Source organism: Dufourea novaeangliae, unplaced genomic scaffold (genome assembly GCF_001272555.1).
Source record: "Dufourea novaeangliae isolate 0120121106 unplaced genomic scaffold, ASM127255v1 scaffold109, whole genome shotgun sequence".
In the NCBI taxonomy this organism is placed as follows: Eukaryota; Metazoa; Arthropoda; class Insecta; order Hymenoptera; family Halictidae; genus Dufourea; species Dufourea novaeangliae.
This window is the reverse complement of record NW_015373997.1, coordinates 2,655,919-2,681,981: the sequence shown is the minus strand read 5'-3', so window position 1 is coordinate 2,681,981 and position 26,063 is coordinate 2,655,919. Positions and strand designations below refer to the sequence as shown.

Here is a 26,063-nt window from a genome sequence, read left to right as displayed (position 1 = left end):
ATACAAATAATTCTAGAAGATCGGAATTTTCGTCAAATGAGAAATCAGTTTATTTTCTTTTCAAAGAACGCGCGTTAAACACAGAGAATTCAGTTTCCCATACTGAACTAATTCATCTTCATTTTTGTACCTTCACTTTATCAATCAAATATGGAAAATTATTTTCGCACATACATAATATTTGTAAACTTTGATTTTTTTTTATAAAATTTGATTTTCTGTATCTTATTATTGTATGTTTCTTTCCTTAGAATCTTAGATCAATTATGTTAATTTGTTTATTCATTGTGAAAGTTCCGTTACATTTTCAATGAAATAATAAAGAATTCATTAATTTCTCTTTTGCAAATTGAGTTAATAAAGGTCAATTATTTGTATTGAAAGGTGAAAACAAACTCTATATATAAATGATTTTGGTGCATCTTCAGAGATTTTGTATATTAGAATTTATTTAGATGTCTTAACAGTTTGCTGAACTTTTAACATTGTCAGTTGAAAACTTTCTTTTTATTATATTGAGTAATATCCAATTAGAATTTGTTGAAAATAAAAGTTATTCTTTTTTTAGAGAACAAAATGTTTACGTCAATTCAAAATCTCAGAAAACAGACCATACAAAATAGTACACAGTGTCCAGTGTGAAGCCCGATATGCCCTCGATTATTCTTTTTTCATCTGTTGTTACTAATCATCTAAAGGAAAGGAACACTATATGCGCTATATCCATCAATAAGCAGGGTGATTCACAACAGATGAACGCCTTATCTATTTTCGATTAAAACTTATTTACAAAAGTTACTGTACAGTTGTAATTCTGTTGTGATGTAGGTCCATCATAGCCTTGAATGCGAGTAGACCGGTATTTGGAGGTAAAGATCATATTGCAGGGAGACTTGTTTGAAAGTAGAAGCAAGCACAGCACATTTTGTCAAGCAAATATTCCAAAATCATAAATCCGTTAAGAACGTTTACGCTTTCGAAGGTACACTAGAACGATCAGTTTTCTTTTCTAAAATTATGTCAGTATTGTGCAGATGTTGAGCTTGAAGCCCATATTTTCATATAAAATCCCTATATAAATGTGCTATACGATTTATAAAAATTCAGCGACGTAAAGGGTATCGGGTTTATCTATCAAACACAATTAACTTGAACCTCTTTCAGTACATTCTTTGAATATTGTCCGTGTAAAAACTTATTTCGGAATGAAGAGATGGACAAACGGTAATGTATATAAAATATGTATGTGTATAAGTTCATCGATCGTATCGCACATTTACTGTATCAAACAAACACGTTCGTAACCTTAATCTGTATGTAAAACTCCACATGGAAAAAGATTGCTTCTACGTATGGTATTAAAAAATTCGTATTTACCTTCATTTGAACACAATTAATATAATTGTGGTACTCGGTGAATCAGTTCTGGAACATATGCCCGGCACAATGTTAGAACGCATCGCTATTGGAAATAAAATTTCCAATTATCAGGGACCAAAAACGTAATCCGTGCAATAACATCTTTACAAATAAGCACACTACGGCGGTGCTTTGTTTTTCCGCTATTTTAATTAAAAGTCATCGTTTTACATTTTCTTTTCCGTTTAAATCTAATAATATGCCCTAACTTCGTCAATAGGAATATTATTATAATTAGAGCTAAGATTGTTTGTACCATTGAATTAGGTGAAAGCACCCACAGTGTGACCCCAATACGTTTCGACGTCTCTCACTACAAGTATTTTCGTCCGAGTTGAAATATATTTGTAGTAAGATTATGCATACCTGCCGATCATTTTCTTTCTTTTCTGTTTTTCGTTTAACGTTAGGGTCGTGATTTGATTATTCCTTTAAAAGATGCTTGATTCTATTTTTTACTCGAAGAGTGCCAATATGTCATCGCTCGATGAGGGGTTTCCACTGCTGGCGCCACTGCTGGGAGGAGTGTTCAGATCTGGTGGATCTAGGTACGAAAGTAATTCCATTGGATCCACAACATTGTCTGGCAAGAGCTGTAACAGGAAACATAAACACTGTTATTACAAGTCTCGACTCATTCATTCGGAATAGAGAAGACTCGAAATTCTAGGCTACTTACATTCAATGCTTCCTGACCCGTACCCTCGCCATCTATTACCGCAGCCGGATCGAAATTCAAGTCTGACGGTATATCCGCAGAATCATTATTTATGTTTGTACTCGTACTACCAGACGTGTTATGATTCCCCGTAGATTCCTGAGATGCAGGAGGAACACTTGGTGGTCCGCTGTTACCACCACCTGGTGTGTGGGGTGTGTGAGGAGTATGGGGTGTGTGCGGTGTATGAGGCATCTATAACGTACAAAATATCATATGACATTATGGAATATTGTACAACATTACGGAACAATTTCGAAGTGTCGTAGCTTCAAAATTTCAATTCACCTGATCGTTCAGTGACTTCTCCATAGCGTTTAAGGGATCTAGGGAGTTAACTGATTCGTTTAAGTGCGACAGAGGCCCCGACCCGTTCGAGTAATCGTTATTGGTGTTGGTATTCGTTCCGGAATTGATATCGAAAGATCCTCCAGACGAATTTCTATGGTTAATATTGTTGTTTCCGTACGTAGATTGTGTATTGTTCATCATAGAGCCGCTCACGATGCTGCTCATATCAGGCGGTATGTACGGACTCATCGCCTGGTTCATATCCCAATTATTCATAGTGGGCATGTTCATACTTCCAGGTGACATGGCCTTGGTCAATCTCTTGCAGTCGCTTTCTTCCTCGGATTTAATACCGCTCATGTTCTTCGCTGGTTTCCAATTCGCCATGGAGTCTATCGTCACTTCCTCCACTTCTGCAGTGTTTAGTGTATTCAAAATGCCCCACATGTACTGGTCAACCTCTAGTCCTTCCAATTGCGCAGGTTTCCTACAAGAGGTACATGCAATATTAGTTTAATATGTCGACAAATATACATAGGTACAATATCATAATAAAAGACAAATGAACTTACGTGCACACAGGACACCTCCACGATCCCCTCTCGCAGTTTAGCTGTAGGTACGACTCCAAATCGAAGCATTGTATGTGTTTGCAGTCATGTCCTCTAGCTGGCAGTGTAATACGTTTAAAGGTGATAGGACATTTTAAAGATACCTGTAATACGACAATAACGTGAATAAGTAACGAGTGAACTTGAAACATTTCAGTAAACATTGATCGTATAATAGTTTATTTCTAAACTACTTTGAACTAATACGAATTATAATCGACATTGTATATTGACGGAATACTGTGTTACGTATCGTGCCTCACCTTAAGTGCTGTTTGTTCCACTACATCTTTCTCCGATTGTATGCCATTATTCGAAATAGTATTACTGAAATTCCGTTTGATTTTGGTTATACAGTGCTCCGCCGTAAGTAGCCTTTTACGTAACAATCCCTGTAGTACACTTCGCACGCTTGGTCGATGAACTAATTGAAGCACGAACAAATGCGACTGTAAAAGAAATGGAACAAAACAATGAATTATACGTTCAGCAAAAATACGATAATTTTATTTTTCTAATCTGACGAAGAAAAAAAAAAGACTTACACAACAACACGCTGAAACCGTAATTTGTATCGTGTTCCTTCCCGGTTGACACACGTCCTTCAGGTATAAGGGCTTGTGAGACGTTTTATTCTCACCACGATCGATAACCAGCGGCGTAGCGTTCACAGAGACTTGCACGCTCGCCGGCCAGTTCGTGTTCATTTGTCTGTCCTCATGGTGGAAACACTTGAGTTGCAATTCGAGATCGGACCGCCACATCAGCGTTTGGTGCACCGTAGACTTTAGTTGGAATACATGGTTGCTTACAGCCAAATTGTGTTCTAAGCGGAAGGGTGGAAGAATAATGCCATCCCTCACGGGGAATGTTAATCTCAGCTCATCGTCTTCTGTGGATAACAATCAAAACGTCACATTAGTATGTTAATCTTAAACCCTCTTTTAATAAATACGTATAGTATAATCAAGTCCATTAACCCTCGAACACCCGACCATTTAACCACGACGCGACGTAGAGGGCCGATACACAAAATATATATACAATGCTTCTTTTACTAGACACAATTCGTACATTTCACGGAATTTACAGTGTAGTCACTGTCGTTGCATTGAAGATACAATGGTACGTTAGAAAAGAACCGGGATCAACTGGACGAGTGTTAACCTGGAAAGTCGACTTACTTTGAATGTTAACTGGTGACTTCATCTCGTTGAAGTTGGGTTTGATGTCTGGATTCGGACTAATGTACGGGGGCATGCTGGTGGCCGGTGTGAGCGGGGGAGTCGGATTTCCAGGGATAGGACTATGTTGGTAGTTCAGACTCCCCGCACCCGTCGTTCTCATCGACGCGACGTCCTGTTGATACTGACTGGACGCTGCGGCGCCAGCCACGTACGAGGACGCGCTGGCCGCGTATCCCGTGTTCGGTTGGTGACCAACGAATTGATTGCCGACCGTGGTAGGTCCCATGCTGACCGGTATACCGTTGCTACCATAATATTGGTTCGCCGCCGCCTGGCCGGCGGTATTGTACGACGGCGCGGTTTGCCTCATATTGGTGCCCCGTATCATCGTGTTAGGCCCAAAACCGGCCGCCGTCGGGTTCATGCTTTGCATCGGCTGATATTGAGGCTGAAAGTTCGGCCTCGCCGCCGCGGGGTAATTGGTCGGATACTGCGACGTCGCCATGCCATTGAAACTCGGCTGCATTGCAGCGGGATTCGGGCCAGCGTACGGGCTCTGCTGCCTCTTTTGCGCCATGTGCATCGCAGGATTGGGGTAAGGCGCTAATCTCCTTGGATAGCCTTGGTGGGGTTGAGCCTGGAAACGTAATGATCTTTGTGAGTTTTCGAGGACTTCTAGCGGGAGCAGTAAGGTCGTTTATACGGGGACGTTAGACTGTACGGCAAATCGGGAAATCTTGGATCAGCGTAGTATTATTAATGTAACTGTATTCTATTTGTGGAGGGAAAATACCTGAAGCAAATGTGAAAGGTTAAAGAGATCGACTCTGTTAAAACTGATCGGGACTCCAACCGTGGCACTAATGAGGACCTTACTGTTTTATATGGCTTTGGTGTAAGCGTTTATGTTAGCACTGAACGTACCTGCATGCTTATCTTGTTCATCTGCATGTTGTTAGGTCCCATCATATTGTTCATGCCCATGTTGCCCATGTTACTCATGGAGTTCATGGGGGTCATCCCGTTCATACCGTTCATACCATTCATACCGTTCATACCTCCCATCGACATAGGATTCATCGAGTTCATGCCATTCATACTGTTCATCGAATTCATGGAATTCATAGAGTGCATCGGGCTCATCGTGCCCATGCTATTGAAATTGCTCATCCCGACTGGCCCCATTCCGGCCATTGGTCCTCTTTGGGCGTACCCTGCGTTGTAGGTTTGGTGGGGTATTCCATGTTGGCTCTGCATCTATAACAATCACGATTTCATTCGTTTCAATTTATACAATTAAATTCGTCAAATAAAAATAAGACAAGATTTCGATCGGTTGAACACCGTATAATCGGTGGCGGAACTAAAAGAAGAGGAGATCAGGATGAATACAGAGCAAAATGTATGTACCTGGCTGAATTGCGAGGGGATGTCTTGGCGGTCCTGCATGGCCACCACGCTGGCAGTGGCGGTGGCCGTAGCGGTGGCAGCTGCCACCATCGCCGCGGCACTAAATGTCGAACCACCACCCCCGTTCTGGGGTGGCACCGTGCTATGATAGCCGGATGATAACACGGGCTGCACCCCAACGCCGAGCGCCGCCGTTGTTGATGGTGTTCTTGCTGCCAATTTCGGGAAAAACGACAACGATCGCGTGTCGTGCGGCACAGGCGATTCACCGACAACCGGGGTGCTGAAACAACAAATTAAAAGCCATTTAAATCGTGTCCAATCCGTCAAATCTTTGACCGTCTAAGTCAATAAATGAGTTTTAAGTGACCAATGGACTGCAGATGTACATAGATGTTTATCCAAAAAGGAGTCTAACAAAATGGTGAGCTCAATAATAAACTTTATGAAAGATCGTATCGAGTTTTATGTGGAGGATCGATATGTGATAAACTCATAAAATCTAGCGGTCCGGTGATCGGTTATTCGACTTTTTACTTGCAGGCGAACATTAGAAGGCCTCCGGCTAATAAATTGCGGGGTTAGATTACACGCTTGGGGTTTATGGTAATGAAGTTATAATAATTTATCGACAGTTTATCAACTGGAGCGCGTAATTTGAAACGGTTCACGATAAACGAATTCAGTAACGGGCGAAACACATCGACGCGAACGCCACATAGATATCGCTTTGTAGGTCAAATTCGTGTTCGAACGGTTTCTGTACGAGTAATCGATTGTATCGCAACGTTCTCTATTTTCTGCAGTGCAGCAATAATATACGACAGTTATTCATGGCTGCTGAATTATTTGAGAAGGTCGTCAGCTTAAATCGCGCGCTACGCGGGGCAGCTCCGACTGAGCGGTACGGGTAATCGACTGTCATAATAGGTATTCGATTACTCATTCGAATAAAACCTAACACCTTCGTCTCGCAAGAAACGAAGAGAAGTAAGCACGGTACAGGAAAAGAAAAGCATGCCACTCTGTTCCGTTACTTCCACGTTCCAATCTTCGATAGGGCTATCTTCGGTGATTTGAATTACCGCGTAAAATTCTTATCGCGTTGCAGTAAAACAACTCGGGAAAGAGATAAGCAGAAACAATGAAAAGACACTTCGAAGTGTGTTTTGAGTTCTGACCAATAATGGCGGCATATTTTCCAATCGATTTCAATTCCGATCTACGCAACAAACGACCGGCTTTACCTGTCGATCCACGAGCCGGATCGGCCCTCATTTTCGAAATATTCTTCGACGCAGGAACGCAGCGGAAGTCGAACGCTTTAGAGCGGCCTTCGATCGACATACATCCCAGGCCCGAATATTGTTCGTTCGAGTAGTATTCTCGTTTCAGTCCCCGGTTCGAGACGCGGCGTACCCTAAAAGACCGAAAGACAGACCGAACCCCGCCGCCGTTCATATTCCCAGCTGGCCAAGGCCCCTATTGGTTTTCTGTGGGAAATGCACGTGCTCACTATTCACACACCGTGCTCTGCGCTTATAATACCGTTCTGCTACAAACACCGCTTGCCAGTGCAATCGCGGCCGGGAACACGCTCCACACGATCGTTTTCGACTTGTCCGGACGTATTTTTCGGGGGGATGGGGTGGGGGATCTCAACCACCCTCTTTTCTGTAAACCAAAATCATCGTTCAAGAAGGAAAATCAACGTGGTTGTTCGATTTATGCCTATAAAAAATTTTCCTGTTAATAATTTTCTCTCGACCTATCGAATTTCCATAAAACAAATGGTTATGATACGGTGACGACGAAGAAATTCGACGCCGCCTTAGTAGACTGTGTATTTTATAATGCAGGACATCGGAGTTAGAACGCCGATGAGACTCGAGAGAAAATTACTCAGAAAGGTGAACGAAGTTGCGAACAAGGGTGTAAGATGACCATTGTTCTGTGTATAAAATGTTCGGATCCCGAGGAATCACGTGAAAGAGCGCAACGCGGCGTGTCCTACCGCGAGATCGCGTTACCACATGCGCGTACCGCACTTTTGCGCGTGCTCGTGGAAATTCAACGGAAGCGAGCGGGAATTTCTGCGCGAAAGCACCAGGCATCGAGCGCCCTTTAACTTGACAACGAAGCCTGGGAGATCCGTCCAATGTAAACGGATAGCGTTACGTGTGGAGTGACTTGGAGCGCTCGTGGCGCCCCCCGGAAACTATCTTCCGCGACTTCCGTTCAACTTTCGAATTCACAAGCTTCTTCGAGCAGCATAAATACGCCCTGCACACTGTATCGTATATAACAGTTTTATTACGTAATTTCATTGAATTGCTTAACGAGTTTGCAATTTCCACTTCGATGTTTATTTATTTTTAATTGTAATTCTTAGATGTCAGGAAATAACGATTTCACTTTTTTAAGTCGTGAAATCATTCGAGAGAGTTAAATAATTCTGTGTTAATATATAATCTTTTTAAATATTTGTAACGTATGCTCTAAAATTTAATACAGTGAAAAGCTTAATAAGATTTTCATGTTTTTTGAAGTTACATGGAATCTTTGATAGGATAAAGAAATCTTTGTTACTTCTAGTTCCTGTAAAGTACTTCGTGGAAGTGTATATTTGCATGAGCATCTGTAGTCTATTCAGAACATTAAAAACAACCGTTGTGATTGATAGGCCATCCGATGTCATGCGCTATAAAACCATTACGAACGGGAAAAAGAACGTCCTCGGTTGTTAGAACTAGAAAACGAGTAAGGAGGGATATCCCGTCGTTCTCGTTAATCATTTGCTAAATAATTTTTTCGACGCTCGTTCGACCCCGGCGGTTTTCAAAGTCAACGGAAGAGAGGGGCGCCTCCTCTCCAGAACGAAAGAGAGAAGCCTTCTCCGCTCGTTGGTGTCCTCGAGACGCGATTATGGCGCATCGAACAAAAACAAATTCCGAATAATAGCCTCTCGGTCGAATTCAATGCGTTAGTGGTGGTGGAACACGTTCACTTATATACTGTCGGTCGTGTATACATGCACGGGTATATGTGTGTCGATACATAGGGTGTTCGTAAACGGATACCATTGGAGGACATTGTCGTAACCGGCGGTAGAGTTCTTTCAATCTTGTACTTCAAATATTCTGTCGGCACATGTGTCCTTTATAATATAATTTTTACGATAGATTCCTCGTCTAAAATAAGAAGTACAGATAAAAGATTAGATAATAGAAAAGTAAATTTATGATTATTTTGATCGGTTTCCGTTCTTAGCTCTTCGTCTTATCAAGTCGTGCTCCAATATCGTAGAACTGTTAAAAATAAAGCGAGGCCTATGGTTAAAATAAATTTTTCATAAACAATCCTTTCAACTGAGAGAAACTTACAGAAACATTTATATTCTACGCACGAACGCCTAAAGCATATTAAAGCGCCGTTGTTCGTAGACATCCGTAACGCTTCAACACGAAAATTTTCATTTATCGCCGTCTTCGTCCGAAATCCTCTCTACGCTCAGTTATCGGGCATTGTTTGATACACGATTGCAAATTGGGCGGTGCACATGTAGTCGGTTATCGTCACCATTATCGCGGAATCGATACCAGATACAGCGACAGCCAAATTCCCTGCAAAAATACTTCTTCGATCACGAGCGACTCATACTGGTTTTGGAAGATTACGTTGATTCAGACTTCCACAGACTATATTTACAGAAAAAACAAGACTAGAGATTAATTTATATAAAAAAAAATTCAAAAATACATTTTCGATTCTGATGACTGTTTCTAAATAAAAAAAAACCCACTCCAGACCAAAACATTCGATCAGCAGCGAACGCTATAAATACATAACGATCCCGGCACAGTCCAGTTACAGACTCGAACGATTCTCCTCTCCTCGTTGTCGCTTCCCACCCTAAAAATCATCGTAGTCATCGTATTGGATTTCCGATACACCCCGTACATATGTATACACGTAACGTACTTACGTCCAGATATAGCACGTACAGGGAGCATTTCGAAGGTTGACGTCATCCGAGTTCAGTGAACGAGCAACCGCGATATAGACAGAGGGAGAAACAGAGAAAGAGAGAGAGAGAGAGAGACCCGTCGAACTTATATGCCTTTTCCCTTCGACCTTCTCTGTTCTCCCTTATCCCGGTCGTATATTCCTTCTCCCCCTTCTGTCTTCCCCCTCTGAATAGCAACGACCGGGGGCGGGGTGGGGGGCACCCTTCTGTAAAGCCCGCAACGGGTTTCTATTCTCGGATGTCAATATTTCGTCAACTAGAGCCCACTCGGCACGCAACAAAAGCCCCTACACACAGCTTGCGCGCGGCTGGCGTGAGAGAAAGAAAGGAAAGAAAGGCCCGTCTCGTCACCGTTCCCGTGATTCGTTCGATGGCGTGTTTTAGAAGAGGATGCAACGGCCAGGACGAAAGGAGATGGCCACGGGTGCGAACGCGCGACGCCTGGCGGGAAACCAAATACGAGGCGTATTAAACTGCCGTTTATCAACGCGTTTACAGAGGGAACACTTCAAAAACTGCACCGTGGGGATCAATAATCGCCCATTTCTGTCTTTTTCTATTTATAATTTGAAAGACTGAGAAGAACGTGTCGGTAATTCCAGTAAATGTTACACTGTAAGAGAAATTCCGACCTTAAGACGTTCGTAAACAGCGTGATATTATGTATGTGACGCTTCAATTTCTCATAAGAGCGTGTGTTGGACAGTTATAATTTTACAATTTACATTAAAATCGTTTATATTATTGATTATATTTTTCTAAATATTTTTCATTGCATAGTTATGAGGATAAATACTACTTCTTGTTCGTAAACGATTTTTCTGATGTTTCGGTAGTAACAGGTTATCTTGGATTTCGGTCTTCAAAAATAATCTATGCAAATTGGAATTTGCATAAATATTCGTGACGCATTTATTACAATATATATCGGAGGAGTGTGAAATTACCGATAATGGGGCACCGATGTGCGTAATGTAACGTTCTTTTAAAAAAAATTTAACCGTAAGTGGGTCAATGCCGCTTTCAGATACGCAGAAGGAGAATTCGAGAGACTAGCGATTCCAGTGTATAACGTAGTTACACTATTTCAATCGTGATAATCAAAGCAAAGAATCGAACCCCAAAAGTGTCATAAAAAAATGTTTTTCTTTTCAATGAAATTATATTCAAAAGCCGCGTCTGCTTCGATGGATCATCATCAATATCAAGATTTCGTTCACGTGTACGATAATCGAATATAAGATCAAACACTTTCTGTTATACTCGAATAATCAGGGTCAAGAGGTTCTATTTTTCGAATAATTTTTCGTGTTGTTTCGTTCTCTGCGTACGACGTCACGAAACGTTGCAAAACCGTTCGCATATTCATGCAGACTAGCCCAAAGGCTATTTCCCCATTTACAGAAAACCGAGGAGGCGACTAATACTGGCGATGCGTGTCGAGGTGGAGGCGAATAATATCGAGCGAGGAATCCTTGTACGAGATAAAATGGGCCTCTCACGGTCGTCGCGCGCGTCGACATATAATAGCCGCGTTCTCCTCGCTCGGTACACCGTGAACCCCGTATCTGAACTTCGCTTCAACAAATCCAGTTCCGATCATCGCCACCGCCAACGGCCATCTTTATTTATAATTCTACAAATGGAGTAGCCATGTCTTCACGGATATACCCATCAAACGGGATAACCCTTCAACACCGTAACATTACTGACACAGAACATAGAGAATATCTATATAGGTATAACTCTTCAACTGATGGATAGATTCAATATGGCGTCGACAGAAAAAATATGTACACATATGAAAGACACATGCAGTGGATAAAGAGTATTTTCACGTTCAGAATTTCATTTGAAGACAGGCTAAAGTCATAGAAATTCTCATTCCATAATGCAAGTGTCTATAAAAATATTTAAAAGTACCTATGTCTGTACAAAGACTCTCTTTACTAGCTGAACATCTAAAGTCGCTACTATCAAACTTACAAATTAACATAAAATATTACCAATATAGTTAAATGAAACAGAAGTGTTTTAAGAATGCATGTATTAGCAAATGCAAACCCTGTACCGTACACCTGTAACTAACCTATATCATCTGTTCTTATATCCAACTAAATTCAACCTCTGACAAGCAGACTGTGGATTTATTTATTAGATGTCAAATCCGAAAATGATCGTAAAATGATCTCGACACTGAAATCTGTAAAATCATTTTCCTATAAAGCTCAATAGCCATAAAATCAATCTTGAATACAACACAAGCAGCCAAGCTACACACCAAAGGTTCAAATCATGGTCGGGAACGTACCGAAAAAGAGTAGAGACCCAGCTATCAAGAGTCGTACATGAAACGACGCCTCGTTGAACCGGTCTAAACGCACCTTCAACGGGAGCGACAAAGAGACGGTGAACGTGCGCGGGAGTAACGAGGACAAAAAACGAACACGCCGGATGCCGATCGCAACACTTCACTAAAATCAGGACAACGAAAGAAGGAGGATGGGAACGAGGATTCGAGAGAGTCTTGAGCGGCGAGACGGTGAGCCTGCGACACGTAAACAAGAGCGTGTGTCCGAGGTCGACTCGAAGAGAGAATCGTGGGAGGAATTCCCCTTTTCTCTCTCTCTCACCCCCCCCCCTCCGGCCGCCCTTTCATCTTTCTCTTATACGAGAGACGTGGACGTCGAGAGAGAAAGATAGAAAAAAGAGAAAGAAAGAGAGAGAGACATCGAGGGGGCTTTGATCTACTCGTGGTGTATCACATCGTTATTTTCGGTGCGAGTCGTGGAGACAAAAGCATTTTCGCGGAAATTCTTGCCTTTTGTTTCGAGGAAAGGCCAACATTCGTGATCGTGGTTCGTAAAAGTTGTCTGCGGCTCTGATTCGCACTTATTGACGAGTCTTTGTGCAGCCGTTGATGTACATTGTATTGTACAGGGTGTCCCTGATTGGAATAGTTTTCTTATGGTAGATAATAGGGGGCTATAATGCAACGGTTATGTTATAGATTATGAATTAGAGAAACTGTCAACAGCAGAAGGTATCATCGTATGAATTTGCGTAAAGGCAGCTTGGTAACGAAGAAATGCAAAATACCGTAAAAGTTGCAAGTAGTTATTCTTGTCACTCCGAATGCATTAGTCATTTTTACGATGGATAGAACTTTGCATGGGAGGAACTGACCGCCATATTGGAAATTTGTGATTCCATCGAGTGAAAAACACAACAGTCGTTAAGAAAGCTTCATTTTCGTTCAGCCAAATTCCGGCCAGTAATTATTTTGTGATTCGAGTCTCGAGGAGTCGGGACTGTGCACCAAAGAGTAGAAAGCAGCATAAAGAGCAAGTTACATAAAAATCAAGGCTACATCAAGGAGGAAACCGAAGTTTCGAGTGGGACTTGACACGTGCCTGTTACCTAATGAGATCTCGCGTCATTATCGTAAATATTTTCATTTTCAGTTGGTCATCCTTGATGACATCGATTCAAATTAGCCGGCTGGACCAACGAGGAAAAAAACTATCCACGTCGAAACTGTCCAAGCCACCGACTCCCGGATGAATCTATGAATAACAATCGGAGAACAAAAGTGAATGGAACAATTCACGTCATGTACCAATTTTCTCTGGCGCTCTTCATTTGTCCGATGCTATTTTAACGCAACTAAAAATTCCTACGAGTGTGTTATTCGAACGTGACCGATAAACCAATGAACAAACTTCGTAATGTCTCCTCCAAAAATTGTGTTCTCCCACTACATACCCGTTATTTGACTTTGCGAGTTACGCGTCAAGCGTCCTTTTGTCCGTGAAAGAAAAATCGCATTCGTCCACCCTTGCCTTATATAATTAATTATGCAACGAAAAAGAGAATCGTTCCCCTTAAATTCCCATGTAGCTCGAATTTCAATTACTGAGTACGTATGTATGTCCATCGAGGCCGGTTTAATCGTGAAACGGCAAGATCAGGCTCTCTTGCCTCGAGACGTGCCCAACCTCCTCGAGAATTTCTCTCTGCCTATGAGAAGATTCTGTCATTCGCAACAAACACTCGTGGCATTTCGAGGTGGATGGGATAGATTTTTCCCCGATGGAAAAGGTCGAACGACAGAGGAGACGACAACGAGACTCTCCCGGGATATTCGGTCGGGCAGAACTCGCGCGTCGTCCCGCCGTCTTTTATTTACACATTCATCGGCGTTGGGGACGCGCCTCGCCTTCGAATGATTAATTTATCGCTTCCATCACGTATCCTGGTGCAATTCCGTGACGGTCTATCGGTGCATCGGCGTGACCTTTAATCGCGTCGCGTTCCCTCCGACAAGATGGACGACGGAAACGTGTCTCCGCGCGTGTGTCGCGATAGGCCGATTCCCGGCTGTCGCACAAAATTCTGGATCGCGACCGCACGTGGTGTATATCGAATGGCCTCGATCGCTTCGCAAACGGATCGATTGAGAAATTTAAACAAAGACGGTGCCCGTTTCTGGTTCGGGGAATCGCGAGCGAACGATAAGCACGGTTGCTGAGGGACGAACACCGGTCGAGATAAAGATGGCGGCCGTTTGAATATCTTAAGGGGATACACACATGTTCTCCGTGTTTAAAAATTCACCTTACTTTGAGATTTTGTCTTGTTATCCTGTCAAGCTAACTTGGCTTTGTCATTTTCAATTTCTAAAATGTTTACTCTTCGCAAAATGGCAGCCGTTTGAAGCTGAAGAAGAATGGAACTGTAAAAGAAGTAGGTACCTACCAACAATCTATTGGAATTTTTCATTTTAGGTAAATAATATGATAATTATATTTTAGACTAATAGATTTGAGAACGCCCTATTAAGTGCTAACTTCTTAATAGAATTTATTTTTACCAGAAAAGAATCTCAAAATCAGATGTAACCCGTCAAGAACACCGTTGATCAAGTTATATTAAATACTAATTAAGTAAATAATTTTTTTAAAAATACCAATCTCTGTCTCCCAAAACGGTTTGTAATCAACGCGAAGAGGGTCAAGGATATTTTGCCGTTTTCTCTGATCGGTTCCGACATGTTCGGGATCATTAGGAACACGTGCGACGCATGTCGTGTATGCATACATAAACGGAAATAACATCTGCTGTCGTCTACAAAGAAGCCGAAAACTGTAAGATTCGAAGACCGCAGGACTTCCAGAGCTTTAGATAACTTCCTTCCGTTTGGATACGAACGAGGAAAGTTACACAAAGAACACGCTCGCCCACAATGGCCGTCCCGATAATAAGCGTAAACGTAAGCAGAAGAGAAATCTCTGTCCTCTCTGGGGACAACGAAACTATCGAGGGCGTTCGTGTGACAGAACAGAAAATTCAAATATGAAAGTGCCTCCAAACGACTCGGGAGAATTTTCGAGTTTTCGCATTCAGCCTCGTTCTGACGTGTTTTCTATGGACAGAAATGATTGGTGGTCTGGAATATTTGCAACAAACGCAAGACAAGAACAAACAGATTATGCAACTGGACGATCTATACGCTTAGTATTGTCATTATATAAGGATCACAGTCTAATTCTGGAACAATAGTACGACGATTTAATAATTACGACCTATAATATATGTGACGATGCATAAATTCGAAGCGTCGCAAAACAGTTTTGTAACAAACCTCCGCGATTGGTGTCACGTTACAACTCCACGAGGGTTACGAGACACATTCAACCAACGTTGATTTACGTCGTTTTTTTAGTAACATTCTCAAACTTATTCTTCATTTTGTAACACTGAAATTTTCTTAAACGTTTGTAGTCTCTTTCTTAATGTAACTAGAGCATTTTTTGATACTTCTTCTATAAAAGTTATCCGAATTCTATAAATTCATCGAGAGTGACGGTAACAACAAATTGTTTAAGGGGAGGGGAGGTCCTTGGTGTACTGCTACTTGCGAGACGATTACGAAATCTTTATTGACACGTCCACAATTTTTGGACGTGATGTTCGAGACACCAAAGAAACCGCTTTATCTTTTATGTCAACTAAGGCGTGGAAGGAATACGCCAAGTTAATAAAAAAAAAAACTACTCCGAAATTCATATCGTCGATATCATTCGTACGATTTTTTCCTTAAACAAACGATTATACTTTTACTATGCTATTCATCGCCGATTATAATAGCGTTAAAATCTCTGAATTCAATGAAACACACAGGAATTAACAATTTACCTCTAGCTTCGCGAGGACATCCGTATTTCTGTAAGTTACATCACGCGTGGTTCCGAATATCTCGAAATATGACGGAAGTAATTTATCAGTGGTTCAGCGGTTGCGTAATATCCGCATTTAAAATATTCATGTTTTGTTCTATGAACTATATCAATCTAAACTGAAAGCAAAGGTTCGCGTTTTGATCGTAACAAAAAAAGAATATATCCGGTAAAGAGTGGAATTTGAAGGTCCTCGAGACGCAAATGAAGGGAACTTTCATCGAGTTTATATTGAATTGTTCGATTGAAAAATTTCCAAATTACTTATAGTATTATCATTTCGTGATCAACATTTGGAATTATCCCCCTATATATTACTATTTCGCAATTTTAATACATGGAGTTTCTCTGCATGTGGTATACATAGAAAATCTATAGTTTCTTTATAATGAAAATAAATCATTCACATTGCTGCACAGAAAAACAGATCCTCCATTCGTGGAACGATTACTGTAATCAATTATACTATGTAGGGCGTCGATAAGATGTCACGGCTTCTAAAAATCGAACATTATCAAAATTACATTCCTAGAGTCCATTAAATTATGTACCTCGTACTAGGTGCTGTTCGAAGTATCCCTATTTAAGGTCTAAATAGGCCTGACCCACCAGAAAAACGAATCTGCATAGTATTCTTCAGCATTGTTAAACAATTTACGTCAAAATAAATTCATTTTTCGTAAGGCCATAGTCACCGATCGTATGCAGCCCCTTGAAAAAAATTCGAATTTCCGCGTTTAGAATTCGAACAAGTTCCCCGCCAGTGGCGCCAAATTCAAAGAAACGTGACCGGCCACGTTCGAGCGCTCACTCGCGTAAGTACCTCGCCCGGTTTCAATGTCGAAATCGATCTTTTGTATCGGCGAATTGTTGCTCGTCTTACGTCACGCTGTCACCGACGGTGCAGTAAATCTTCGGAGGATGCATTTCTGCAAACACAAGGCGATCGAGGGAGCGCGTGCACGCGAGGCATGGCCCCCGTCGTCGTCTCGTCCTGTCAGGATTCGGAGAAAGTTGTTTCGGGGCGTTGATTGGCGGATGACGAAACCACGGAAGCCGCCGGCCAATCGTTGCTCTGGAAACTTTCCCAGAACACTTAACCCCTTTGACTGTTACATAAATATCACCCGATCTGGTGCAGCGTGTTGTTACAGTGGTGTATCCAACGCGATGAGATAAAGGGGAACGCGCGCCGGGCGACAACAATTCGTTGCCCGGCTCTCTCCCACGTAAAAGTACGGCCGAAGCACGTAACGCGCTCGCGAAAGCCACCAGAGGCGGACGACGATCTTGTGTAGAAAGCACGTTAGAAACTGCGGTGGCCAAGCAGCGTGTTCGCGTCGATCCATTTCTACTGGTAATCGAGTTGCTTGATGATTTTGAATTTATGTACGCATTCGAATGTACAGCGTTGCCCCCCCCCCAATGTGTTAATCGGACAGGTTGGTTCATGTGATCTGTTTATAGACAGAAATGGACACGATTTTCCGATTGTTCATTGGCTGACGAATCCCATCTTGCCAACCGAGACGAAGAATGGGACAAATTATAAGGGGGAATTACAGGAAATGGGTTGAGGTGTACTGGAGTAGATGGCGCAGCAGTGAATTTCTATATTTAACCCTTTTTGTCACAATCTATTTTTGTCAAATTTTGTAATTATATTTTTAAGAAGTCTATGCTTTCTCAATTTTGTTTGTTCTCATTCTCCGACAACGTGCGTTATTTTTAGAAAAGACAGGACAGAAAATGAATTTGTAGGTTATGAATTTAAATTACCATCCCAGTTCATAAAAAAAGTAGTCGATTACTTATTAATAAAGTGAATAATTCGTTATATAGATTTTTGTTATAAATTACCGAAAATAAACGTTTTCTTTTAATGATTGTCAATTATTGAAAGTTCGGCGACGAATAATTTGTTTGCGCCGTTTAACTGAAACAGTGCTTAAGGGTTCAACGAGGAAGCAATCTATTAGGAATTAGAAAGGCACGCTGGAAATCACCTTATTACCGGAGAAATCGAGACAATTGTTTCGTACTGTAATGTATGTACGAGTGGAAAGACATACTTTCCTCGGCGTTCGTTTATAGTTTGACGCGTACATGTACAGTATGTATGAGCTTGGAAAGAAGGAAGTGCGGCCGGGAATATGCACGCGTCTATAAGTTAACTCGGAGCGCCGAAACAACATCGACTGTTTCACCGTCGACTTGACTAAAGCGCACGTAATCACGAGTCGTGCGGAAAACTTTGATACGGTTTATATACTTGTCTCCGGCGACATGAAGTATGTCAGGGTTAAAGCTGGAAGTCACCGATGACTGAGACTGCCTGGGAAATATTTTTTTCACCGGGAATGCTCAAGGAAGACCTCAATCAATCGTTTCGAACAGCCGTGAATCACAATGATTTTCCATTTCTATCTTGGACAGGAATCGACGCCTATAAATTGTTCATTCATCTTCTTTTTTTTTCCAATGTTTATATTATAATCGTTTATTACAGATTATACAAAAACGCATGCACGAAACCGCGCCTAGCACGATCAAATAATGTATTTAAAGCCGCGCCGGTGGCATCATTCGATACGATCTTACGTGCTCTACACGTACTACATTACGCCGGGACGCTCGTTAATTTCAAATAATCGCGCGCGCATGTTCGCACGTGCGCGGAAACGGCCGTTTAAATATATATCACGGGGGACACTGTATTTCTCCACCTGCTCTTTGCATTAATTATTCAGGATTACAAAGACCCCCACTTTCTTAGGCTTTTCTTCTAGATAAACGTTGTAAGATAATTATATCCCCGCGACGTACACGGAAAGTGATTAATACGACGGGTTAAATAAAGGTACGGGTCCAATGACGAGATGATAATAAATATCCTGAACCTAATATTAGTATTACTTTTTATACATTGTTCAATATTTACGAGCAAATGGGAGTATTTAATTTTAAACGTTCAAATGAGTGCATGAATATCTCTCTAGTTCTCTTTTCCTCTTTGCTTTGTTCTTTATCCCATTTGAGGTTATGCACTTAAGGAGTGTACAGAATTAAAATTGAACGACAAGCATATTTAATGTTTTGTTATTCTATTTCATGCAAACCGTCTTTATTGTAAATATATAACTCTATATTGATATTCTAATTTTTTCGAATTATATTCCAAACGTTTGGCCCCGCGCGCAATTCGAACGTTCGAGTGCGCGCATGCGCATCACGTACCTCGATTACCGCGCAGGTAGCCAGTAACAGCTGATAGTCCGCAAGAACAAACGAGCAACTAAAGTTGTGACAGCTGATATCGCGCGTCTTCCTGGATAAGGTGAGCTACGACCTTGCCGCGCGAAATCGCTTCCGGCCAATCAACGGAGACCCGTTCGCAATTGTGTTTATTTTATTAACCGATCGGCCGACCCGATACCATTCTTCGGTGTTTTCGTACCGCGATTATGGTCGCCCCTTAACACGTTAACGCGTTTCTAAACACTGCGATAAATCACAGACGCGTCATCGTCACGGTGACGATTAATCTTTCCAGCGGAAACTCGATATACAATGTTTCTACGGTTATCACCGAACCATGAAGAAACTGTTGTGTATTAGATTTCTTATGGCAACCGCGTTTCAGCCATAGTACATATTTGTACGTATATACATACCGGGTGTCCTATGATCGCTGTCGTACGAACCAATAATAACTCTACTTAGAATAATAAGTTCGAAATGTAGAATAATACTTTATAATTTCAGGCCTTGTTTCTTTAAAAAAAAAATCAAGTTGCAAAATTCGTTTAGCACACATGCTTTCGAACACATATAGTATCGTGTATGACTATTGAAGAGTGTTTCCACTTGCGACGAACATTGATAATGGGATGATATTTTAGTATTCCATCGACCTAGTTATCTTCTAACGACCAATATAGGTGAGTAAGATATAGGAAATCAATAATACTACTGTACAAATAAGGATTATAATTATTATCATAAGTAAAAACAATTATTAATGGATAGTCACGACTTAATAAAAAATGAAGCCCAGATGAAAAAAATTATGTTGTACATTCTGTAATTATTCTTGAGTGTAAAGTGACCTTCTTGGTGCTACTACCCAATGACGGGACACCTTGTACATAAACTGGCTCACGAGATAGGGCGACTAATGTATGCGACGCGACTGACAGTTGATAGTTTACTGCCTTCGTGGGTAAGGTGGAAGTCGACCTTGCTGATCGGTCGATCGCGATCACTCTAATTGACGCATCTCGCGTGTAACTGGATCGATTTTGCTTCAACGTGTCTTTACCCTAGGATCTGCTCACATTTTCTCATTTATCAGCATGTTAATGTAAAGTTTAATTACAGAAGAATATAAATTTTTGAAGTTCAGTGAATATGCGCGCGCTCTACAGTTCCTACTTTATCGATCTTTCTTAACGGGTTAAGCTTCCATTGATTCTTCCATTTACAATGTCGTGGCGCTAGTATAAAGGTGCTATTTAGAATCGGTTTTTAAATAGCCTGTTTTAAATAGCACACGACTCTCTGATTCACGAAGAAATGCCTCCGTCAAACAGCTAGCCGATTTTCCTCGCTAGTGTTCCCGAAGCGTGAGTTCCCGTAGCCTATACACAGAGTTAGGGGATATCGACGTCTTGCCTGGCGTTTGACATAAGTACACGGAACGAAATTAGGCAGTTGGCGCTTTAAGCGGCGGTGTGCACGCATGCGCATTAGATCGCCTTACCGCACGCAACTCTGCTGATACCTAAGAAAACGAAACGTACCGTGTCGTGCTTTCCACAATTACTCACAATTCTTATCACCTTAATCAATATTTCCCTAAAATAACGTTTCAGGCCACTTTTCCAGCTTGTATTATCTTCGATCTACGTTTTACCGCACAGCACACGGAAATATTTTTTTCGGACGTAATGATACAATATCAGTGTACTAATAAATGCTTTCACGAAACATTCCAAGACAGAAAGAAGCGATTGTTCGGAAACGTAACCTTAAAACATAACACATCGACGGACAATAAAACGATTTTCTCGAATAACCCCTCGGAGCGATATATTTAAACGGAAAAAAAACATCAATGGAATATTATCTCTCGCTCGATTGAAACACGGCCTATAGCGCCTGACGGTTGACGTAGAAACGAATCGGTCCGCGACAGCGATAAACGATTCCGGGAAGGTGGTCGCACCATTAGTAGTCGATATATCGACGCGGTCAATTCAAATTCGCCGTTTGGATCCGTGCACACACCCCGACAGAGGCGAAGAGACGCACGTCGTCCCGAGACCTCATTATGCAACAGGCAATTATGAAAATTTAATTACGCCTCACCTTGAGCGCGCGTGCGGGAATATAATGTCCGAAGGCTGCTCCATTGTCGTCGGACAGCGAGCGTCACGAGCGGCTGCTTCACGCCGGCAAAACAAACGTTTCATAATCCAGCCGAGCGGATTCCGTCGCGTGTAAACCAATCGTTTGCGCAAGCGGTACGGTACGGCCGTCTTCGAAGGATAGAGGAGAGAAGCGCGGTCGGATTCTCTCGCTCGTGCACCTCCACGAAAGTTTTTCTTGCTTGCGTGGTGATTTCGGCGAACGGTTCTCGAGCGTTCGCGAGACTCGGATGCCTCGTTCCGTGACGCTTCGAATTCGGGACAGGGAGATACGATATTCGATGCACGGCGGTTCGAATTATTAACCAGTTAATTCACGGTGAGTTGTAACATCGTGATTAAGATATGAAGTTCTAAGTGTACGTGGTTATTATAAGCGTCTATATCACTTTAGGTTTATCAAGATTCCCGAAAAGTGGTCGTGCGCCCGCGCGGGAGAGAGTAAAATTTTTCTACGTGCCAATACGCCAAGGTGAGTTCGCAACGTGCCGCTACGTCTGACATAATTCTTCGACAGTTCCGAGGCGTCTCTCTGTTCGTCGTCCTTGACAAACACGTACCCTCGCTCCACAAGCAGGAGTGCGCAATCAAAGATGACGATATATTCCTGACTCGCTGATATTTGCCAATTTGGTAAATACCTAGCTGTGTGTGTCTTGCTTGTCGAAACACCGGCGGAAGATTGCCGCGGGGACACGCGGAATCGTGAATATTTCGTGGCCGTACCATGATTCTCGTGAACTACGGCACCGATTTGTTGTGTTACCCTGGGTCGCTGTCGGAAACGTAGTGCCAAATAAAAAGAAATTGATTCGGTACGCGTCAAAAGAAAAAAGAATGCGCGCGAGCGCGGGTGGCCGAAGAATCGTACACGGTGTGGTTACGAGAGGTATTCGAATCGGCAAGTCGACCTCATTTATTTGTGGATAAGGGCAAAGTGTGTGCGCGCAGCAGCGTGTGGCTCTCCCCGGTGCATCCCCACCTAACGATCCTCACACACACCGGGTGATTCCCCCCCAAGGTAATACGTCCCTGGGAAGCGCGGTATGCGCCATCGAGTGTACGCTTATTTTAACAAACCTATTTCTGATATTGTGCCACCGCGAGACGGGGCCTGTATCGAGATTAGAAGGCTTTCAACGAAACCGATTTACTCGCCGCGAGCGGAGACGCAATAACGCGCGCGCGCGAGAGAGAGAAAGAGAGAGAGAGAAAGACCGCGCCTGCATATGGCCAGAGATCAGAATGTGTTCTCGCTGCGGCCTCTATGTACGTGTACGGAGCACATTCGACAAATACCCCTTCCCCTCCGCGGCCACCCTCCCCGCTCGAAACAGTGGTTCTGTCTCTATGGCGTTAGGTGAAAGCTCGACAAAGTTCGTAGAAGTAGCGCCTGGACACGGGTTAGATATGCGAGCGAGAGAGGAGAGGGAGTGGGAGGAGGCAATGGGAGCTATCGATGCAACACGTTCGATTATACACACGCTTTACAATTTCTAGAAAACAGTACCGCCTATAATCGACGACGACCCAAGTCTCACAATTAATATCGTTACAGGAAACGTCACGTCACGACGCGACGACCTCGATTCGTCAACGATGTGGGTCATCGAGGAAAGAAGAAATATTCGAAATTGAATTCTGATAATCTGACAAAATATCGAATCGTTGCGAAAGATCTTAAATGCCTTTATAGTGTTCCAGGTGAATACTGTTACAACAAACTAGAATAAGTTTTTTTTTTTTAAAAGTAGATCTTGAAGTAGAAAAACTTCACGAAAATTATATCGACGTGATCATTGTGGGTCTGATGCATGAATAAATAAAAAAAAATCGAATGTATTTTTAAACGACAACGGAAATATGGCACGAATATTATTATTCTTTATAGCTGGCAATAGAGCGGGGCACCGCAAGGCTGCAGTTTCGAAGCAACGACACATAAATGTCAAGGGATCCTGACATAGTTTTTCGATTCCCTCGAGTGACCGGTTATCGGGCGAAGAGAACTGCCTGCGTCGATTATATTGTCTGCTGTGCCACGGAACTGGGACTCGTTTCGGCAAACTATCGTCGATAGTACAGTGACTTGGGTACGATCGTTCGCGATAAACGATTAGATACCCCGGGCAGAGCACGGTGCTTATTGCGCGTTTAACATTGCCAAGATTATCTCAGCGCGTATACAACGCGCCGCGGGACGTGACGGTAGCGCGATCCGTTTCGATTCAAATTCACGTCGAACGACCCCTCTCAACCCTACCCCTACTCACGCCAGTTCGCCCACCTTCTTGTCTTTCTTTTCGTTTTTTTCTTTTTTTGCGCGCAGCCGGCCGATAACGACGTCAGTGACAATGTCATACCGATTATCGTCACGCCAGGCGAGATACCGCGAGCGAAAGAGAGTTACCCGTTTACCCGACTTTGAATCGTTTCCTCGCGAGTCACGCGATAAACCGATAAAATTTTCGTATTCTTCACGTTCGCGCGCGTACTCTGCAACTCGTGTACACTACGCGAGTCGATATACGACCGTGTAGCCGCCGACCGTGAAGATATACTATGGCCGTAAAGTAGACCCTTGACAAGAGGATCCCCTACTGATGCCGCAGGACGCAGAGCTGTACACTTTTACTACGCCTTGGCGCTTCAACAAAATAATATTAGTAACTAACAGTAAATTGTTTTGCTGAAGTCTTTTTTTTCGTTTAAACAGTTCTCAAGGTTGAATTAAAACAGATTATGTATCGCACGAAAATCATGAATGAGGTTATGTGACTCTTCACACCACATGTATTTCTGTCAATTCTTTTGTCTCCGACATCCGATTGACACGAGTATATACAGTTCGAATTCTCATCGACTTAACGGCCACACTATATCAATATATATAGGACTATACCAACAAGAATATAAGGGGGAAAACAGTTTCTCGAGCTTTTCTTGAGAATGAATTATTAAGGCTGTACGCTGGATTACCAGCTACCAGGCTTCCCAATAACTCGTCACTTATCGATAAAAGTGTACGGGTGCTTCCAGAAAGCACGGTTCAATAATACGTCTCCGCGTAGGAGTATAACGCGTTTCCGGAGCATCTCGTATTTCCTGTCGGAGGTGGTGTATGCATAACGGGCCGCGGTCGTGCACGACACATATGTATAATCGTATTCGCGATAGTGCAATGAATAAAAGTGTATTTACTGCCGGTTTATAGGTATTCGCTGGCGTATCTATAGTTGTTACACGTAAAGGTGTTAATACGTCGAGCATCACACGTCCCGAGGACTTACGGACGATCGAAGATTACAGTGGACGTGACTTTCTGCCTGTTTTTTCGTGTCTACGTCTACGCGAGTCGTTCCCTCTCTCCCGTTCCTCTTGCTCTTTCTCTCACAGTTAACCGGGATCGACACGAGAAACGAGCAAGACGGAGTGACACATCTTTAGAACAATCACCCGTTGTGAAAGCGCCTTACCGGTTGGAATATCTACTACTGCAACGTAATAAGGAGCAAGTGGCGAGTCGAGAGATCGAGAACCATTCTGTTCGCGATCCTTCACGTTGAACGCGGTCTACATATTTTGAATGTTTCGCGCGATGTCCTGTTAGCCGTTGTCAATTCAAATGATAATATTCGGAGCAGACTATAGTGTTTTTTTAAACAACATTGAAGCCTTGTTTTATTGCAAGAAATATTTAAAAAAAACCACTTTGTATTTAAAACAATAAAATATTCACGAAACAGCTCAACTGATATACAGTCGGTCGCGGAAGTATTCGAACACTTTCAAATGAAACGTTAAATAAAAATAATGAGATATGTAATTCACTGTTTGTTACTATTATTGCTTATATTGATTTCAAATAATATTTGCCTATGCCTGCTTAAAAGTAATAAATTTCTAAGCACCGTTTGCATTTCACTTTTTTTTCTAATCACGTATCAAAGCACGATTCGATATATGAGCCAGTGTTGATTTTCACAGAACGAGATCGGAATGTTTTCGAAAATTCATTCATTGTTTTTAAAACGAACGACACCGTATCGAATTATCCCGAGAAACGACAACCACTTGCGGGAATGCGATATTGGGCAGCACACTTCCACTTACCTAAAGAATGTCACAAGGACGCATTATCCTCGGTAGATACACGTCGTCCACGGTATAATCCAATCCTCCTCGTGTAAATGGAATAGAATAGATAAAAGAAAAACACTAGGATCACACTAACGAGTACACTTCCCCGCGTCCACGGAATCTGTCTACGTTAATCGTCATCGTCCGCCACGACGACGAGCACGGTCACCACGCTGCTTAACACTGCAACGCCTTCGTCTATTCATCACCTCGTCATAACAACGACAAAACGAGCGAGAACGCTCCACGGCTCGACCGAACGTGCGGAACCCTCCAGAGAGTGTTGCACGCGCGTGCGACTCGGATGCGCCGTGAGAGAGGGTAAAGCTCCTCTGCTCGGCGGCCCGACACCGGTGTTGTGTGTCCTTGCGGCAGCAACGGCAACAACTTTATCGAGGAGTAACGTTTCCCGAGCTGTTCTCAATGTACATAATCACGGATCGTAACTGGCGAAACGAATGTCAAAAATCGCGATACACAAAAACCCAATGTACTCTTTTTATTCTCTCTTTCGACGATGCTTTTCTCTCTCTATCTTTCTTTCTCTCTCGCTCGTTCTCTCTCACACACTTTGTACAAAAACTTTATTTAT

General features: G+C 42.4%; 1 protein-coding gene across 1 annotated transcript; it reads right to left on the bottom strand.

Moving 5' to 3' along the window:
• Positions 1-1,791: 1,791 nt before the first annotated feature.
• On the bottom strand, positions 1,792-25,676 carry LOC107187995 (zinc finger MIZ domain-containing protein 1). The gene is made up of 10 exons (XM_015576208.1): positions 25,445-25,676; positions 5,637-5,919; positions 5,151-5,483; positions 4,224-4,863; positions 3,585-3,931; positions 3,303-3,488; positions 3,001-3,143; positions 2,426-2,915; positions 2,099-2,332; positions 1,792-2,012 (listed from the first exon to the last, which is right to left on the bottom strand). The coding sequence occupies exons 2-10, from the start codon at positions 5,724-5,726 to the stop codon at positions 1,875-1,877; spliced, it is 2,601 nt and encodes an 866-aa protein (XP_015431694.1). The 5' UTR covers positions 5,727-5,919; positions 25,445-25,676; the 3' UTR covers positions 1,792-1,874.
• Between the last annotated feature and the right edge of the window lie 387 nt (positions 25,677-26,063).

What these genes read in the sequence shown, in the direction of transcription:
- LOC107187995 (XM_015576208.1), bottom strand. Translation starts at nt 5,726, where the DNA reads ATGGTGGCAGCTGCCACCGCTACGGCCACCGCCACTGCCAGCGTGGTG. An exon ending in TCCCCTCGCAATTCAGCCAG is followed by an intron (nt 5,484 to 5,636) that starts GTACATACATTT and finishes TGATTGTTATAG; the next exon opens with ATGCAGAGCCAACATGGAAT. An exon ending in CGGTTTCAGCGTGTTGTTGT is followed by an intron (nt 3,489 to 3,584) that starts GTAAGTCTTTTT and finishes TTTCTTTTACAG; the next exon opens with TCGCATTTGTTCGTGCTTCA.